Source organism: Heteronotia binoei, chromosome 20, assembly GCF_032191835.1.
Source record: "Heteronotia binoei isolate CCM8104 ecotype False Entrance Well chromosome 20, APGP_CSIRO_Hbin_v1, whole genome shotgun sequence".
In the NCBI taxonomy this organism is placed as follows: Eukaryota; Metazoa; Chordata; class Lepidosauria; order Squamata; family Gekkonidae; genus Heteronotia; species Heteronotia binoei.
The window spans coordinates 19,868,782-19,887,195 of NC_083242.1; the positions used below are offsets into that span (position 1 = coordinate 19,868,782).

The 18,414-nt window shown below is 43.7% G+C and overlaps 2 protein-coding genes across 2 annotated transcripts in view; both read left to right on the forward strand.

Annotated features, from left to right (window-relative positions):
• The window catches only part of SMG1 (SMG1 nonsense mediated mRNA decay associated PI3K related kinase), a 152,280-nt gene extending 135,905 nt beyond the window's left edge, over window positions 1-16,375 (forward strand). Inside the window, exons 51-63 of the mRNA XM_060260786.1 lie at window positions 1,819-2,042; window positions 2,256-2,406; window positions 2,492-2,681; window positions 3,487-3,956; window positions 5,235-5,372; window positions 6,370-6,522; window positions 7,825-8,004; window positions 9,209-9,436; window positions 10,615-10,826; window positions 11,428-11,534; window positions 12,250-12,429; window positions 12,519-12,625; window positions 13,876-16,375. Coding sequence (XP_060116769.1) covers window positions 1,819-2,042; window positions 2,256-2,406; window positions 2,492-2,681; window positions 3,487-3,956; window positions 5,235-5,372; window positions 6,370-6,522; window positions 7,825-8,004; window positions 9,209-9,436; window positions 10,615-10,826; window positions 11,428-11,534; window positions 12,250-12,429; window positions 12,519-12,625; window positions 13,876-13,953 — 2,418 coding nt within the window. The 3' untranslated portion in view covers window positions 13,954-16,375. The remainder of the gene's footprint in view (window positions 1-1,818; window positions 2,043-2,255; window positions 2,407-2,491; window positions 2,682-3,486; window positions 3,957-5,234; window positions 5,373-6,369; window positions 6,523-7,824; window positions 8,005-9,208; window positions 9,437-10,614; window positions 10,827-11,427; window positions 11,535-12,249; window positions 12,430-12,518; window positions 12,626-13,875) is intronic.
• Window positions 9,666-18,414, forward strand: part of RPS15A (ribosomal protein S15a) — a 40,999-nt gene continuing 32,250 nt past the window's right edge. Inside the window, exon 1 of the mRNA XM_060260789.1 lies at window positions 9,666-9,670. The gene's annotated coding sequence lies outside the window, so the exon portion shown is untranslated. The remainder of the gene's footprint in view (window positions 9,671-18,414) is intronic.

An 18,414-nucleotide genomic window follows, 5' to 3' on the forward strand; every position in this document is an offset into this window, starting at 1 on the left:
ATTGAAGGCTGCACTGTTTTCTCCCACTATGCTACTGAAGCCTTTCTGAAAGGAATCCTCCACCTTCATCCTCCAAGCTTGTCACTTGTACTGAGCCAGCTAATGAAGCCACCCTTCGAGCCTATGGCATCTATACATCTCTTGTCCTGGAAGACAGCTTTACTGGTAGCACTTCCGGCAGGAGAGCTAGCGACATCTGCGCTTTTAGAGCAGACCCGCCACACACCATTTTCCATCATGACAGAGTCATTCTACGCCCTGACCCCTCCTTTCTACCAAAGGTGGTTTCAACATTTCATCTGGGGAAACCTTCGACTTTACCTTCCTTTTTGCAACGCCCTACCGATGCAGGTCAGCAAACTTTACATAACCTGGACGTACGTAGGGCCCTTGCCTTTTACATCGAAAGGACACTAGACTCTTTATAGCATACACAACCCACAATCAAGGCACTAAAATCTCAACAAAGAGATTTTCTAAATGGATTGTGGCTGCTATTACATTATGCTATAGATTGGCAAAACAGCCTATACCTGAACATTTACGAGCTCACTCTACTAGAGCCGTTGCAACCTCAACAGCCTTCTGTAGGGGTGTTTTGATGGAAGACATCTGTGCCGCTGCGGTCTGGTCGTCTCCATCTACATTTGCCTCGCACTACGCCTTAGACGTACATGCCTAGCGTGACATGTCCTTCGGACAGGCTGTACTACGATCCATCTTTGACTGAGGTTTCCAGTCCACTGTAAGTAAGATATTGCTTCTTATATGCATAACTAACCTTGTCCTTTGGTTACAGATCCAGCACCTGCCTCCAGACAGAATAGCTTGCCAGTCACCCATGTGTGAGACTGCACAGAGACCACGAAGAAGATAAACAGATTTCTTACCTGTAACTGATGATCTTCGAGTGGTCATCTGTGCAGTCACACATGCCCGCCCATCCTTCCCCGCTGCTGGTTTCTTGCTCCTAAGTAAAAATTTTCCACCTAAGCGGCGGCGGGAAGAAACTGGGTGGGTGAAGCGCCTCCCTCTCGTCTAGGCATGCGCAATGGATGCCTCCTCCCCGGGACGAGAGGAAGTGCGCGCCAAAATTAACGCTCCAAGATTGCTTTGAATTCTCCGAGGTCGGGTTCAATCCTGGCAGATAACCCATGTGTATGACTGCACAGATGACCACTCGAAGATCATCAGTTACAGGTAAGAAACCTGTTTCTCTTCCAATTGCATGCCAACTTAAAAGCGTAGAAAATAGGGTGATGGCAAAATAACATGATTTTTTCAAATAAGGCAGGGGCATTGCAGTAGTTGTATCAAAGCATTCAGAGTAGAGAAATGACAGTTTTGGCCCATTCCCATAATGACCAGACCTTGACATGGACCCAGTGAAGTTGATGAGTAGGCAGAAGGAACTACTTGTTTTGAGCAAAGTGTAATTAACATATCAAGTGCACTGCCATACAGTGAAACAACAGCCACTTGTTTAGATGGCCTTACATTGGGATTAAAGAGAGTCATGGAGGGATTGATCCATCAGGGTCTGTCAAGCATAATGGCTCTGTGGAATTTCCATATTCAGAGGCAGGGTGGACAGCATTTGCTGCCTTCATGTCCTGCTGTAAGGCTTTCTCATGGGCTCTGGTTGGTCACTGTGAAATGAGATGCTGGGCTAGAGAGATCCTTGGTCTGATTGGGGTTGGGGGCCTATTTTTTCTTCTTGCTCTCTGCATTCTGGCCCGCCCTTCAGGAAAATGTAATTAATAGAGTAGAGTAGCTGCTAGCTCATTTTGATGTTTACATTTTGTATTCCTCCAACAGGAATTAAATTCCAATTTCCGCCAGATCATTTTCCCAGAAGCCCTTAGGTGCTTAATGAAGGGAGAATATACTTTAGAGAGCATGCTGAATGAACTAGATAGCCTCATTGAGCAAACAACGGATGTTCCTTTGCAAACACTGGTGGAGTCTCTTCAGGCTTACTTAAGAAATGCAGCCATGGGGCTTGAAGAAGAAACACATACTCATTACATTGACGTTGCAAGGTAAGTCAATGGCTTGTGTGTGTTTTTACTGCCCTTTCCATTCTCCTCTTTCCATGTGAATTCTTCATTAGATGATGCTCACTTGAGATGTAAATGATATACTCCTGTTGAGTAGCCAACAAAGATTTCTTTCTTCTGTAGGAGTCCGTCTTCGAGTTTTAAAAAGCCAAACCATTGTAAAGTACAGTTCTTTTCTTTTCTTCCTTTGTTTAGAATGCTTCATGCCCAGTACGGTGAACTGATTCAGCCAAGAAACGGCTCAGTGGATGAAACACCCAAAATGTCAGCTGGCCAGATGCTGTTGGTAGCCTTTGATGGGATGTTTGCCCAAGTGGAGACGGCATTCGGTTTGTTGGTTGAAAAGGTACAGGCTTAAACCGCCAACATTGTAAGGAGTGAGATGCAGGGAAGAGAGCATGCTCACTAACCCTTTGTTTGACCCCATTCAGCTCAATAAGATGGAGATACCCATGGCCTGGCGCAAGATTGACATCATCAGGGAGGCTCGCAGTACCCAAGCTAACTTTTTTGATGATGACAACAATCGGCAAGTTTTGGAAGAGATTTTCTTTTTGAAACGATTGCAGACAATTAAAGAATTTTTCAGACTTTGCGGGACTTTTTCTAAAACGCTTTCTGGTAAGTACATAGAATCTTAAAAGCTATTATGCAGTCCACCATGACCCTTTGAGTACGTCAGGACAAAAACCTGCGTAGATAGCTGAACTTGTATTGTGTGTGCTTGGAAAGATTGGGGAAGAGAATGATGCTCACTTGAGACCGTCCTATGAGGAAAGGTTGAAGGAGCTGGGTTCTTTTAGCCTGGAGAGAAGATGACTGCACCAGTTTGTCGCTGCCAGGTTCAGTCTTCCTTTCTTTGCTGTGTAGACCTGAGCATAGATTAGCTGACGGAGTAGAATGTCTTGGAATATCTCATCCCAGAGTCTTGTACAGTGGTTAGAGTGTGGAACTAGAATCTTGGGAGACCTGACTTCAAATCCCCGCTCTGCCATAAAAGTTTGCTAGGTGACCTTGAATCAATTACATATACTCAGCCTAACCTAATGTGTGGGGTACTTGTGTGAATAAAATGGAGAGAAGAGCAGCGAAAGCTGTTATGGGTCCCCAATTTTTTTTGGGGGGGGAGGGTATAAATAAGTAAATAAATAAAATAAAGACATTTTGGTCATTGTGGAACTAGTTGAATTTACATGGGATGCATGTGAGAAGCATATGCCTATGCTAAGCTATTAAAATGGGATTAATGTTTACACTGCAGAGTGCCAGGAAGGATCTGATAAGTTATCCTCCCGCAAGATGCTATTGAGGTCATACTGTTGTATTGCACCTATTTGCAGACTTGAGAAACGTTGGTGGGTGATGGATTGGAAAGGTGTTTCGTTTCACATCCTTGTGCTACTTTGGAGTACTTTTCTTTTCAAAGGTATAAGTTCTATCGAGGACCAGAACACAGTGAATGGACCGGTGCAGATGGTGAATGTGAAAGCCTTGTACAGGAATTCCTGCTTTAGCGAGGACCAAATGGCCAAGCCGATCAAAGCCTTCACAGCTGACTTTGTACGGCAGCTTTTAATTGGCCTCCCAAATCAAGCCCTGGGGCTCACTCTGTGCAGTTTCATCAGCGCTCTGGGCGTGGACATCATCGCTCAGGTCGAGGCCAAGGATTTTGGGGCTGAGAGCAAAGTGTCGGTGGACGATCTGTGTAAGAAAGCCGTGGAGCACAATATCCAGGTGGGCCGGTTTTCCCAGCTGGTCATGAACAGAGCGACGGTGCTGGCCAGCTCCTATGACACTGCCTGGAAGAAGCACGACCTGGTCCGGAGACTAGAAACCAGTATTTCTTCTTGCAAGACAAGCCTTCAGAGAGTGCAGTTGCATATTGCAATGTTCCAGGTAATGGTTCTTTGAAGTCTCTAGCTACTCTGCAAAACATTTCACCACCAAAATCCATAGCCCGTGATTGCTGTTTTCAGTGACATCACATTCTGGATCTGCTCCTTGGGGAAGCACTCTAACCTCCCTGCCCATCGCTCTGGCTGTTCCACTCCATCCCTACAAAACATAGGTAGTAGATTGCCAGTATTATCAGTGTTAGTTTCTAAGGTGCCACTGGACTTTGTTTCGTTTTGCTACAAAAGACTAATACAGCCGCCCTGCTGGAATCTTCTGGCAGGTGCCATCCCTTGGCTTTGCTCCTCTAGGGTGCTCTGGGCTTCATTCATCCGAGATGGAAGTCTCCTACTGATCACCAGCATGCATTGGATGCGGCTGTATTGCCATGTTGGTGGCACGTGGAAAACGTTAGTAAATGTTAATCAGTGTGCCGTTCAGTTGTGTGCAGCCCAGTAAAATAAACCTTCACCTTTTTTTGCTGCTTTGAACAGCACAGGGGAATCATAGAGTTGGAAGGGATTTCCGGGGTCATCTAGTCCAATCCCTTGCACAATGCAGAAAACTCACAAACACCTCCCCCTAAATTCACAGGATCTTCAGGGGTGCGTCAAATTTGATGGTTCAAAGAGCTTAATTATAATAGAGCTAATGTTTTTTTTTTATCCCTCCTCCCCCAGTCTGTGTCAGTCTGGCCAGTTCAGTTCAGTTCGGCTTTATTACGGTCAAAGATCAGAACTCAGTCTGGGCCAGAACTCAGACCAGAACTTAAGAGCCTCACAGCAAGGGTTTTAAAAAATTCTTCCCTCCTTAAAGGAGTTAAGGTCTGCGTGTGCCAGGACAGGAGTGTTTTCTTTAGCAGCCCTGTCCTTCTGGAGCTGACTAAGGATTGCTTCTTCTCTCATGCAGTGTAGGTAGCACTGTAAGGCTGTATAAGTCAGGAAGGCTTTTCCCTGACTTGGTATTTAATCTATTGATTTGCTTGTTTTATTGAAAACTGCTTTGAGCAGCTAAGAAAAAGGGGTATAGAAATATAGCAACTAAATAATGAAATGTGTTTTTGCATTCTAGAAGAGATCTTGTAACAGGTGGGACTTAACGTCTGTTCTCAGAACAGTGATCAGGGTTCCTTGCATTCTGTAAAGGTTCATAATTGCTGTGGAACTGCTGGATTGTTCAAAACTGACAATTGTTAAAAGGTTATGACGTATTGAATTTCTCTTACAGTTAATTTCAGTGGCAACTAAAATGTATTCTCCCCCCTCCCCCCCCCAAAAAAAGTGGCAGCATGAAGATCTCCTCATCAGTCGCCCCCAAGCCATGACAGTCACTCCTCCACCTCGCTCGGCAATTCTAGCAAATATGAAAAAGAAACTTCACACTCTTGGCCAGATTGAAGCTTCAATTGCAGCTGTTCAGGTATGTTCCTTCTCATGTGCTGGAGTAATGTAGATTTTTAAAAGTGCAGGTTGAATAAATGATTCTCCTGTCTTAAGAATCTGTCTCCTGTTGATGTCAAGTTCCCAGTTCTCCTTCAATAATTTTGACTCTCTGTGTGTTTGGATAAATATTTATTGTAAGGCAGGATACAGTGACACTGACGTGTAGTCAGTGTCGAAACTGGCACACAGTAACACAGGTCAGGGTTATATACTCTTGCAGGGGTTGTTATAAGTGCGCCTTATTTTAGGGCGCAAAGACAGTTCAAAACTTAGTGGCTACCAATCACACACACACTCACCACCAAGCATTCTACAAAACATCTCAAGAGGGGAACAGTAACCTTGGTACCAAAGCATTTCCCAGCTCTCGGGAGGCAAGCTGTTAACTTTTGTTTCTCCAGCAGTCTAAGCAATCTAAGCATGTATTCCTTAGGTTACATGAAACAGATACAAATAATGACAAGGAACTTGACAGTTGATGCCAATACAGTAGTGTGAGCAGTTCTATTTAGGAAAAGAATTTAATTATCATTGAATTGTTTTAAATCCCAGGTTAATAATAATTATTATTGTACAGTATTGTGTGTGGTATAGTCAGTAGATCCGGAGATTGTCTGGCTCCCTGAAGTACTAGCTCTTTTTAATGTTATGAGTCACTAGGAGGAGGGAATCAAGGCTGTTCTCCTGATTAGAGTCTGCTACTCTAAACCACTGGCTCTTGCCAGGTTAATATTTGGATGCTGCCAAGATACAACCTGTGTTTTAGTGTATAAATAAAGGTGACTGAGCACTGTGACTGGTACCCAAGTCAGCAAAGTTAGTTTTAATCATCATATTTTCAGTGTCATAATTTCCCAGTTACTAGTAGCGGATAACCAGGAAATCGGACCACACAACAGCTGCCCCCAGAATATGCTAAGCAAAACTGATGAGACTAGAATGTCTTGATTTTTTCATTTTGTTTACTATCTCAGGAAAAGCTGGCAGCACTTGAAGCCAGTATCGAGCAACGTTTGAAATGGGCTGGTGGCGCCAATCCAGCATTAGCACCAGTCCTCCAAGATTTTGATGCCACGATAGCAGAAAGAAGAAACCTCGTCCTTAAAGAAAGTCAAAGAGCCAACCAGGTGCTGTGAGGGATGCATGTGACTTGTTTGAGCTCTGATTGATTTCAGTAACATAAACACTACATGGAAATGAGAAACCAGTCAATCTAGTAGCCTGTTTCTACTCATGCAGTCCTGAAGGCTTCTTTTCTTTTTCAGAATCTCCTTGATCTTTCCTCCCCTGCTGCAGCCCCCTGAACTATTGGTGGGTCATCAGAACCTCAGGAACACTATAGGAAGAAGAGCAGGGATCTTTGGGGGATGTGAATTGGCAGAAATCAGCATTTGCCTTTTCTGAAAACTTAAGGGTCCTTCAATCTTCAAAGACTGTATGCCCAGTCTGGCAAAAACTTACAGAGATTTCAGAATAGTATATGTCTGTGGAGTTTCTATGGAGGTATTTTTACTGAGAGAATCCCAAATGCATGGAGATAATTGAATACAGAATTGGGTGATCTAAAAATTTGTACCTATTTCCAGTTCTTTTTGTGGGTAGAAAATTACAGTCCTTTAATCACATCCGATTGTCATTGTTCACCTGAAGTCATTTAGGCCTTGGTCTTACCTTGTGGCTCTGATCTCAACTTCCAGGCAGTACAAGAATTAATAGGTTCTTAAGTGGAAAACAAAATTGGTGAATATTGTCATAGCAGACTGAGGAAGTGATAAATTCCCATCTCCTTGACAATGAAATAAACTTGGTGTTGTGTGAGGATGAGCAATATAGCTAATTGCACCTGGCAGGAAAATTTGGTCTACATATAATTAGCATGAGTCTCCCCATCGTATCCCTAAGGTGTTTCAGCTCACTGGATTGTAATATGCAAAACTGTTCAAGACTCCTAATTTTAAATGGCCTAAAATAAAGATGTGGAGTTGGTATTACACCAGACTCTTACCTGGCAACAATAGGAAGCAGACTGTAGAGCAGCTATTCCATCTCCAGGTACCGTTTTCTAACTCCAAAAGACAAATGGAAGCCCCAAGTATCTCCTGATAATACATGCTTTGGAATTACCTCTATCTATATCTGTTTCTCTCCACCTTTTCTTGGAAAGAGGAGGGTGACTCTACCAATAATCTACATTAGCAATTTGGACGCTTCTAAAATTCTGTGCATTGAGTTGCAGCAGGTACCACTTGTGGTCAGATCTGATAACTGACGATGGAAAAAATGATAGCCATTAAGCGAGGCAGCATTCTACACCCTCTGTGAATTTTATCAGAAAGAAACATAAAGTTGAAGTTGTGAGTGCTTGTGTCTTCTCAGATGTTATGTAAGCTTCTTTGTCCTCCCTCCCTCCCCCTGCCCCGGTCTTGCAGGTTACTTTCCTCTGTAGCAACATCATTCATTTTGAAAGCTTGCGTACCAGAACAGCAGAAGCCTTAAACTTAGACGCTGCCCTGTTTGAACTTGTCAAACGTTGCCAACAAATGTGTTCATTTGCATCGCAGTTTAACAGTTCAGTGTCAGAACTGGAGCTTCGTTTACTTCACAGGGTGGTAAGTGTGTGTGTGGGGGGGAACAGAAGTGGGATGACAATTCAGATGTTAGGATCCAAATACTTAGCTTGTTATAGTTGCTTGCCTAACTTCATTTTCTGCCTGCTCAGCACTCCAGCTGCTATAACTATAACATTTCCCATTTAGGCATCTGTCAGAAACCCCCTCGGGCTTCTGTCATTAAAGGCATTCTCAGCTGTTGCTTTTGAAGGTTAGCTATTAAATCATTTGGTGTTTCCATTTGGATGTTCTTTTATTTTTTCCCCTTCACCCCTTTCTTCTTTCCCTCTCCCTCCTCTTTGTTTAAAACTTGGAATCTCTCTCATGTCCTGGGAGCGCAACAGGAATCGTGCTCCAGGGTGAACAGTGAGAACCCGGAACTGTTCATCTACTCATGTGTTAGCTTCCCTTTAAACTAGCAGTCGGGGCCTCGGTAACCCTTATTTCTTTGATAAGTATTCTCGGCTTTTTTTGCAGAAAAAGCCCAGCATGTTAGGCCACATCCCCTGATCTCAGCATTGTTTCAGGAACTTATTGTTCAGCAGGAACTTATTTGCATATTAGACCACACCCCCTGATGCCAAGTTAGCCGGAACTGCGTTCCTGTGCGTTCCTGCTCCCCCCCCCCCCCCAAAAAAAAAAAAAAAAAGTGTCTTGTGTATTCTGTTTCAGCTAAAATGAAAGTAGATTTTTATAACCATTACTGGGGAGGGGGGAAATTTTTGAGGTATTTTAACGTGTCTCGTCTTCAGTTGGGCACTCCTGACAAACGCCCTCATGAGGATCAGACAGCCTGTAATGAATCATAATAAAAGCATCTTCTAAGCCAGAGAACTTTGCGTGAGCATCACTTGCAAGTCTTACAGCATCATGCTAATAAATTTAGGTCATCACATAAAGTTTGGCATGAGGCCTGGATCAAGCCATTGCCAGGTAGTTATAACACATGTTTTAAAACGTAGTTTTAGACTTGCTGGTTTAAAATACATTGATTTAGGTTGCCTTGCCCTTCTTTCCAAAAACTCAGGGTGGTGGCATAAAATGGTGTCGGTCCCTTTGCAAGAACTCTGATGTCCTGTTGAGAGGTGATCGCTTGCTCAGAGCCTTTGAGCTTCATGGTTGAGCAAGGAACCTGGGCTGGCTTTGCTTTTGCAGGTGAGTTCACACAGCCAATCAGTGTGTCTGAAATGTTCTTTTACTTCAGGGCACCAATCTCGAGCATCCCATCGGTAGCTCTGAATGGCTTCTCTCAGCTCATAAGCAGTTGACGCAGGACATGGCTACCCAGAGAACTGTGCAGACCGAGAGAGAGCAGCAGATAGAAACTGTGTGTGAAACAATTCAGAATCTGGTCGATAGTATTAAAACTGTGCTCACTGGCCACAACAGACAACTTGGAGATGTCAAACATCTGCTGAAAGCCATGGCAAAGGTAATGATCCTGAAAACATTCATGTGGATGGGAATAGAAGATCGATCTGGTATTCATGATACCAGAAATTTATTAGAAACTATGTAGTTGCACTGGCACGTGTCAGTTTTCTCCAGCTTAGTCATCACGTGTTAATTTTAAGAAGGGCTGTTGGTATTGTTAGTCATTTTAGCTTCTGTTGGAGGAGTCTTCAAACATCATATAGACAATTTTGTGAGCTTTAGTTGCTGTACTAATGAATGTTCGCAATGACGCAGCTCCAGGCCTCCCCTAAAAAGAAGCTAGAGCTATCCTTCTGCCAGCTTAAACACTGCAGAAGTCATGTTGTTGCTCAAAACCAAGGTATACGGTTAAGAAGTCCAGGTTGACTTCTCTTATCAAGTTCTCTTTTAATGACTCTCCCTAAATTTATAAGTAGCGTAGTGTCTCATTGCTCCCCCTGCCCAAATCAGTCAGGAGAAGAGGCAGATGTTGAGAGAACTGACACCATAGAGTTCATGAGCAGGGGTCCCTCAGAATCTCAACAACTAGAGGAGGGGCATCTATGGATAAACCTATGGAGCCAGAGGTCCATCAGTGGCTATTAGCCACAGTGTATTGTTGGAACTCTCTGTCTGGGACAAGCAATGCTCTGTATTCTTGGTGCTTGGGAAGGGGCTGCTGGTGTCTTGGCACAACTGATGGACCTCCTGATGGCACCTGGGTTTTTTGGCCACTGTGTGACACAGAGTGTTGGACTGGATGGGCCACTGGCCTGATCCAACATGGCTTCTCTCTTATGTTCTCTTATGTGGAGCACCAGATGGCTACACTGTTGAACTGATTTGAAGGAATGAAGTCATATAAGCCAGGGGTGGCCAACGGTAGCTCTCCAGATGTTTTTGCCTACAACTCCCATCAGCCCCAGCCATTGGCCATGTTGGCTGGGGCTTCTCAGAGTTGTAGGCAAAAAACATCTGGAGAGCTACCATTGGCCACCCCTGATATAAGCATTGGGCTTGGCAAGGATTGTTTGGACTGATCCATCATTGGAGCAGGGGGGTTGAGATGGATTCTGTTAATATGACTTTTCTAATTAGTCGCGTTCTTCCTAACAAACATGCTTTTGCACTTTTTTTGATAGCCACTCTAAAAGATTCAAACCGTCACGGGTCTCTAATGCTTCTTCATCATTCCAGGATGAAGAAGCAGCTCTGGCTGATGGAGAAGATGTTCCTTATGAGAACAGTGTTAGGCAGTTCTTGGGCGAATATAAATTATGGCAAGACAATATTCAAACAGTTCTGTTCACGTTAGTTCAGGCTATGGGCCAGGTTCGCAGTCAGGAACATATTGAAATGCTGCAGGAAATCACTCCCACCCTGAAAGAGCTGAGAACCCAGAGTCAAAGGTAAGTTTACAGGCATATTCTGTGGTCTTATTCTCTTGGATGTCTGCTTTCAGATCTTTTGACATATTCTAGTTTTCCGATGCACAGAAGTAGGCAGAACCCTGAAAGACATCCTGTAGGGCAAACATTTGAAGATGGAAGATATTGGATTTATATCCTGCCCTATACTGTGAGTCTCAGAGTGGTCACAATCTCCTCTACCTTCTCCCACCCCACAACAGACACCCTGTGAGATAGGTGAGGCTGAGAGAGCTCTCCCAGAAGCTGCCCTTTCAAGGACAACACCTGTGAAAGCTATGACTGACCCAAGGCCATTCCAGCAGGTGCACGTGTAGAAGTGGGGAATCAACCCCGAATCTCCCAGATAAGTGTTCACGCACTTAACCACTACATCAAACTGGCTCTCCTGGAACCTGCACAGGCAGGGTTGGTGATGAGAATTTTTGCTGCGCATGAAATAAAAATGTGTGGCCAAATGGTCTCTACCTGAAGTATGCTAAAATATTTTGACCACCTTAAACATTTTTAAAATGCAGGTGTTTGTAACATTTATTTTACACTTCATACCTAGTTTATAAAATTTATTTCCTTGTATTCCTAGTGTCTACAATAATCTAGTGAGTTTTGCGTCGCCCTTAGTCACAGATACACCAAACGAATGCTCAAGTCCAACATCTGCTTCGACTTGTCAACCAACGTTTGCTGCAGGTGAAGTATTAATCTCAGATTTCTCTTGGAAGATATATTCAGAAGAAGCAGTCCAGTTCCTCATGTTTGTGGTCTTACTCTTTCCGTGCCTGTGGAAGATGTGTTGAGGATGTGAGAATTAAAAAAAATCACTATAAACTGGCATGAAAATTGTGCTTGGGATCAACGAGGGTGGAAGAAGTAGCACTCAGGCATTGGGGGGTGACAGTGGATTTCTCCCTGCTGTTTTAGCATTAATTTTCAGAAGCATATTGGAAAGAACTAAAATAATCTTCATCCAGCTGCTTCACATAAGTGAGAAAAGGGACAGTGACTCAGTGGTAGAGCATCTGTTTGGTAAGCGGAAGGTCCCAGGTTCAATCCCCAGCATCTCCAAAAAAGGGTCCAGGCAAAAAGGTGTGAAAAACCTCAGCTTGAGACCCTGGAGAGCCGCTGCCAGTCTGAGTAGACAATACTGACTTTGATGGACCAAGGGTCTGATTCAGTATAAGGCAGCTTCATATGTTCAAAATGTGCCCCTTCTTTTTATTTTCCTTGGAAAAATCCTGTGCATTGTTTTATTGAAGCATCGTTGACATGTTCCAACTACAAATGAACATTGTTATTAATTTTTATTTTTGTTCTGAAACAAACACTGAATACGCTTCCTCCTCAATTTATAATTAGGCTTCAGTTCCCTTTTAATGGCATTCTCAATATCTTTATGTCTTGGTAGCGGTTCGTAGCAACACGGGGCAAAAAACTCAGCCAGAGGTCATGTCACAGAACACGAGAAAGCTAGTTCAGAAAACCCTTGCACCATCAGCAGACACTCCTCCAGGCACAATTGCAGGAACTGCTAAGAGTGTCGTGTCTAGTCCTAAAAAGGCCATCAGGGATCCTAAAACAGGAAAAGGTAAGCAGTAGGCTGAAAGCACGTGGAGCACTCCCCTTTATAATGAGCAACACATCTAATGGATTTCACTGGTTTTTCTTTCTTTTAAGCTGTGCAAGAACGGAATTCATATGCAGTAAGTGTGTGGAAACGTGTCAAAGCCAAGTTAGAGGGTCGGGACTTGGATCCCAACAGGAGAATGTCTGTTGCTGAACAGGTAATTACTTCCATAAGCAAAACTGCTGCCTTCTTGAGTTTCTCCAAAGTAACATCTTTATAACTTTAGGTAATTTGCCATTTCAGTTTGGGGCAGTGACTGTTGTGGTGCTGGAGTTTCCATGGGAAAAAAGCTGGGTTTTTCTTTTGTGAAGTATCTCCTCCCCACATACCTTTTCTGTTGCTTCCTTTCTGCTTAGGTCACACCACTTTTCTAGTATAAACACATCTTCATATCCATAATAAAATTAAAAGCATACAGTCAGGGCCGGTGCGTGGGGTTCTGCTGCCTGGGATAGAACCTCCCCCCCTCAGAAGCCCAACCCCCTCAGACAGGGAAAATTTTCATCATGCACAGTATGATGACAACACCCAGTCACTGAAGCACCGTTGTTTCTGGGCGCTGAGGGGTGGGGAAATTCCTCCGACCCTTCAGCACCCAGAAATGAATGGCGCTTTCAAGCTTCGGCATTCTCCTATCAGGCCCCCGAGTGACTGGCTCTTGTCTGCTTCCTTTTCCCTCTTTCTTGCTTCCTTCTGCATCTCAAACTTGTTTTGCAAGGCTTGCTCAATCACACAGGCGCTACAGAGCAAAACCTCAATTTTCTCCATTGGTTGAGGCTCCTCCCCTTCTTGGTTCCCTGGGGAGGGAGGGAAAGAGCCAGAGCTTCTTTTGCCCAGTTCCCTGGATCCCATGGGAGAAATACAAAGAAAGTGCCTTTAAGACCAGCGAGTGTTAATTTTTTGCTCATGTTTTATTTTAAGGGCTTTAAAAAAAAAAATCTTTAGTCATGTTTGTCTGTGCCCTTTAAAAAGTTTGTATCTGTATTACCTAATCTTAAACAGGTACACACATGGCCCAGCCTGACACAGCCCGGCCCGACAAGGTCTCACTTATGTCAGATCTGGCTTTCATAACAAATTAGTTTGACACCCCTGCCTTAAGCAATCCCAGCACAGTACTCAGTAGGTTAAGCAATCTTTTACTTTTTAATTCTTTACAGTTTTGTTGCAATAAGCTCTCATTGCTGGGTCAACCAACTATGCATGCATATAAAGTCCGCTCCAGATCTGTTGCTCATGTCCAGCATTTGACACGAGAGTCCCATAAATTTAGTTCAGTTTGTGTGCCATTATGTTAGTGGCGATTTTCCTAAGTGATGCTTGAAAGGTTTGCTGCCAAAGTTTTGAATATGCTTAGAAAGTCAATCTGCAGCACTAACAACTTTTTTTTAACTTGCCATTTCATAGGTTGACTATGTGATTAAGGAAGCAACTAATCTAGATAACTTGGCTCAGCTGTATGAAGGTTGGACAGCCTGGGTATGAACAGGAAGATAGCAGGTCAGTCTGGTTCAGCGAGGTCAGACATCCAGCAGAATCAACTCAGCCTCAGGCATCCATAGCAGCACCACAGTCGGCTGGTGATGCATTTCTGGGGCTTAATGTGAGGAAACCTAGGCAATCTCGGTGCACTGGGAAAGTGAGTCCTGCAGAGTAGCTGCACCTCAGGGATACGCTAAACAAAATGGCCTGGAACCCCTCCCCCCCAGGGTCAAGGGTGAAAGTTCACCGCCTGAACAACACGGCTGTCTTTCTGCTACAGAAGAACTGCAAATCGTGTCGCGTTGGGGGGAAATAGCTGCAGAAAGAAATTGGGGATGCTACAGACCGCAGAGTGATTTGGAACCCAGTTCCACCTGACCCTGTGAACAATCCAGGAAATACCGAACCCGAAACAGAAAAAAAAGGGGGCCGTGAAGAAATCACAGCACAGGAAGAATTGAGAGATTCAGATTCTTGAGTTACTCTTGTTGCTTGGCAACGGTGCTGGTTGAGTTGGCCAGATAGAGCAAAAAAAGCAGGGGGGAAAAAGCTACATGATATGAACTTCAGAAATGGACTGAAATACAAAGAGCTGTACATCAGCTATATAAGTATATTGGAAGAATCTCTAAGAAGAAGAGAGCCTTTGTGTCTTTTTTTTTCCCTTTTAGTTCTTTCCCACTTCTGGTTTATTCTTGTAGTTTAGGTGTATTTGCATAATTGATTTTATTTCAACCTTTGTATTTCACTGTTCAGGCAAATTAACCTTTTTGGGGGATGGGTGGGTGGAAAGGGGCAAGCCAGTTTTCCAAAAAGCACAGAACATGCTGATTACTATCTTTTTTTTGAGTGATCAAAATGCAAATTGTTGGGGTATTTTATTTTAAGGTCGTTTTTTGTGATTTTATCATGTACAGTTCCCCCAGATTCACTGTGCATTTCAAAGTTAATCTACCAGGCATTTGATTTCATGTGAAACTTCCTTCTGCTTGCAGTATACACTCCTTTGTAATTCAGACCTTTCTTTCCAGAGCTCATTCTCCTGTGATTGCTGTAGTTACTTTTGTAAACGTAGCAAATCCAATGTAACCTTTTGAAAAAAACAAGAAACCAGGATAGAGTTTCCAAGTAGAGTTTTACATTGTTGATGAAAAAAAATCAATAAAGTGAAGTTCTAGAGGAGGTAGTTTTATGCTGTTTAATTCACTTCAGATTTTTATTTACACTTGTAAATGTACCTTTTCAGTTCAGTCTGGGGATTTAAAAAAAAAGGATGCATAAAGCTAAGAAAGGGTCTGTCTTTTTCTTTTCCTTGCTCTGGTGAAATGGTATAAAAGATCTGTGTGAAGTTATTTTTTTTCCATATGACTCCCAGTAGGTAGTGCTCACTAACTCATTCATAGTGAATTCCTCAAATGTCTTTTCCTAAATCTACCTTGCACTTTTGAACTGTGGGTGTGAAAGAGAAGTTGCTGTTTAAATGGCACTTTAAACCAGTCTTCAGTGTTTCACTTGCCTGCTTTAAAAAAAGAACACAGTAATTTACGAGCTTGTACTAGATTTGCCCTAGGAAAGGACAGCTTGTTCCTGAACAAACCTTTTGCCATAATTCTCACTTGTTGAAGGTGATGTTAGGGAAGATCAGATTTTTGGAGCTGGTAGGGCCCCCCCCTCCCCCGGCTCTCTTTACAAGTCATTTGCTGCAAAAGCCACTGAACGTGGACAATATCAGGACTCACATCGTTTCCTATTAATCTCTTTTGTGATTAAAAAAGCTGAAACAGCTGTTAATTTCCAGTAATGCATCCTGTTTACCTGTGAGAGCCTTTGCTCAGAAGAGTGGCAATCAAATACCTAACGCAAAAGGAACCAGAAACAAATTCCAGTGTTTAGAACTCAGAAGGAGCCTTTTTGCTTCCTTGGGATATCTTATGCAAAAGAGACTCGATAACTGTTAATCATCTTCCATGTAGCTACGCCACACTCTCTTTTCTGTTACCCAGCTTAGATGTATTACGTGCCCCATGTACAGAAATGTACTAAAGCTTGTGAGTTGAATGAGTTGTAACATCAGGGGTCTTGAGGCTTTTGCCATGTGTTTCAAGACAGGGAGCAGCTTCTTGGGGCTTTCCCCCCCCTTTTTAGTAGAAACTGAGCTAAGGCAAACATCAGTTTAGTGCACTTTGGGTTTTGCGTCCCCCCTCCTTTGTGTATGAGCCATCCTTAACAAGCATTCTGTATCAGTATGATTGGAATAAGATCGTTCCACATTTCTATTTCTTGGAAGCTGGGATGGGGGCAGGCTGCTACACCTGTGATTAATGTATTATTATAATATCATTTCTCTTCAGAAATGAAATGCGTATGAAGGTTGGGGGTCTTTACTGCATAATGTAATAAAGCTTAAAATTCAACTTGTATTCATGATGTCTGTGTGCGACATTCATTTCTTTCAACTGCAGAGTTAAATTCAGAATACTCTTCAGCATTAGATCTCATGCGCAAGTGTGCACTGAAGGGACACAAAAATATTTGTGCACAAAGTAGGCGTCACTGACTGGGGACCAGGATCTATCCCACTAAAGAATATCTATTTGTGCTGATGGTCCCTTGGATAAAGGGTGACAGGAAGGGTCTGTCCCAATCAGAGCTCCCTCTAAGCTGAGTTAGTGTGAGCTAGCTCACAGGTTTTTTAGACTCCGGCTCACACATTTTTGTCTTAGCTCAGGAAAAATGGCTCCAGAGCAAGCTAATTTATGCTAGATAGCTCACAAAATAGAATTTTTGCTCGCACGACTCCACAGCTTAGAGGGAGCATTGGCATGTGCAGTTTCTAAAAAGAGGGAAAGCATGAAACTGGATTGAATCAGACCTTTGGTCTGTCACTGTCACTACAAGTAGCTCTCTAATGTTTCTGGCAGTGGCCTTCCATAGGAACTACAACCTTCATCCTTTTAAGCTGGAGATGCAGGGAGCTGAACCTGAAGCCTTCTGCATGCAGAGCAGAGCCTTTATCCGTTGGCAGCTGTCCCTGCCCAGTTTGACACAGCTTAAACGTCTGAAGGAGAGGATCATGCGTGAAATGAATTTGAAGCAGCTAGTTAACATCTGCTTTTAATGGTACGGTTTTATGGATTCTGTTCGCCACTCAAGTCAATGGAGGACCCATTCTGGCCGAGTAAATGGAGAGAATATGTAAAGAATAACATGTTATTTCAGAAAGTGATCATTTGCACATGGCATTTTTATCCCTACCCCCTTTCTTGCTGCAATTCTCCTTTCTGTGTTATCTTCACTGATAATCCTGTTAGGTATGTTGTCAGTCTGAGAGCCTGGCATTATTCCCATAGGGTATAATGGAATTGATCTGTGGGTATCTGGGACTTGGGGGGGGCTTAGGTTATAATGGAAATTATAACCTAGCCTGATGCCACAAGGCTTCAGGACGGCATCCCAGTTTTCGTTCATGAAATGCTACAGGGCTTGTTGTTAGGAAAGCTGCTTCTCTCAAGCCACAGCCCTAAGACATCTGCCAGGAAGAAATGAGGCCAGAAATAACACGGGTCGTCTTTGCAGGAAGCTTAAAAGGAATCAATGTTTTGAATACTGAAAGCCCTATATCAATGCTGACACAGAATGGTTGCCAGAAAGGGGCCATGCTAAGACTGCCAACGTCCAGGTGTTCTTGGCCTAGTTCCAGACTAAAGACAGTTCCCCTGAAGAAAAAGGCAATGTGGGATGGTCAGCTCTAAGGCATTACATCTCTGTTGAGTTCTCTCCCTTCCCTGAAATCCATTCTTTGCCTGGAATTCCCCAGGAATTTTCCAACCCCAAAGCAGGTCCCAACTACTTATTCTCACTTTGACTTTCTTCCCAGCAGCGACTCACATTCTCCTCTCTCCTCCATTTTATCCTTGCATCAACCCCAAGGGTGGCCAGTGGCAGGCTTGGAAGTACCTGGGGATTTGGGGGGGTGGAGCCTGAGGAAGGCGGAGTTTGGGGAGGGTTGCCAGCCGCCAGGTGGGGCCTGGAGATCTTCGGTTTTTACAGCTCTCCAGGTGACAGAAATCAGTTCCCCTGGAGAAAATGGTTGCACTGGAAGGTGTACTTAATGGCATTATACCCCATTGAAGTCCCTCCCCTCCCCAAACCCCACCCTCTTCCAGATCCACCTTCAAAATCTCCAGGTATTTTTCAACACAGAACTGGCAAGTTTGGGGGTGGAGGGGGAGGAACTTAAGTGAGGTATAATTAGGGTTGCCAATCCCCAGATGGGGGCAGGGGATCCCCCGGTTTGGAGGCCCTCCCCGCACTTCAGGGTCATCAGAAAGCAAGGGGGGGGAGAGAAATGTCTGCTGATCACTCCATTATTCCCTATGGAGATGGATTCCCATAGGGTATAATGGAATTGATCTGTGGGTATCTGGGACTTGGGGGGGGGGGCTGTTTTTTGAAGTAGAGGCA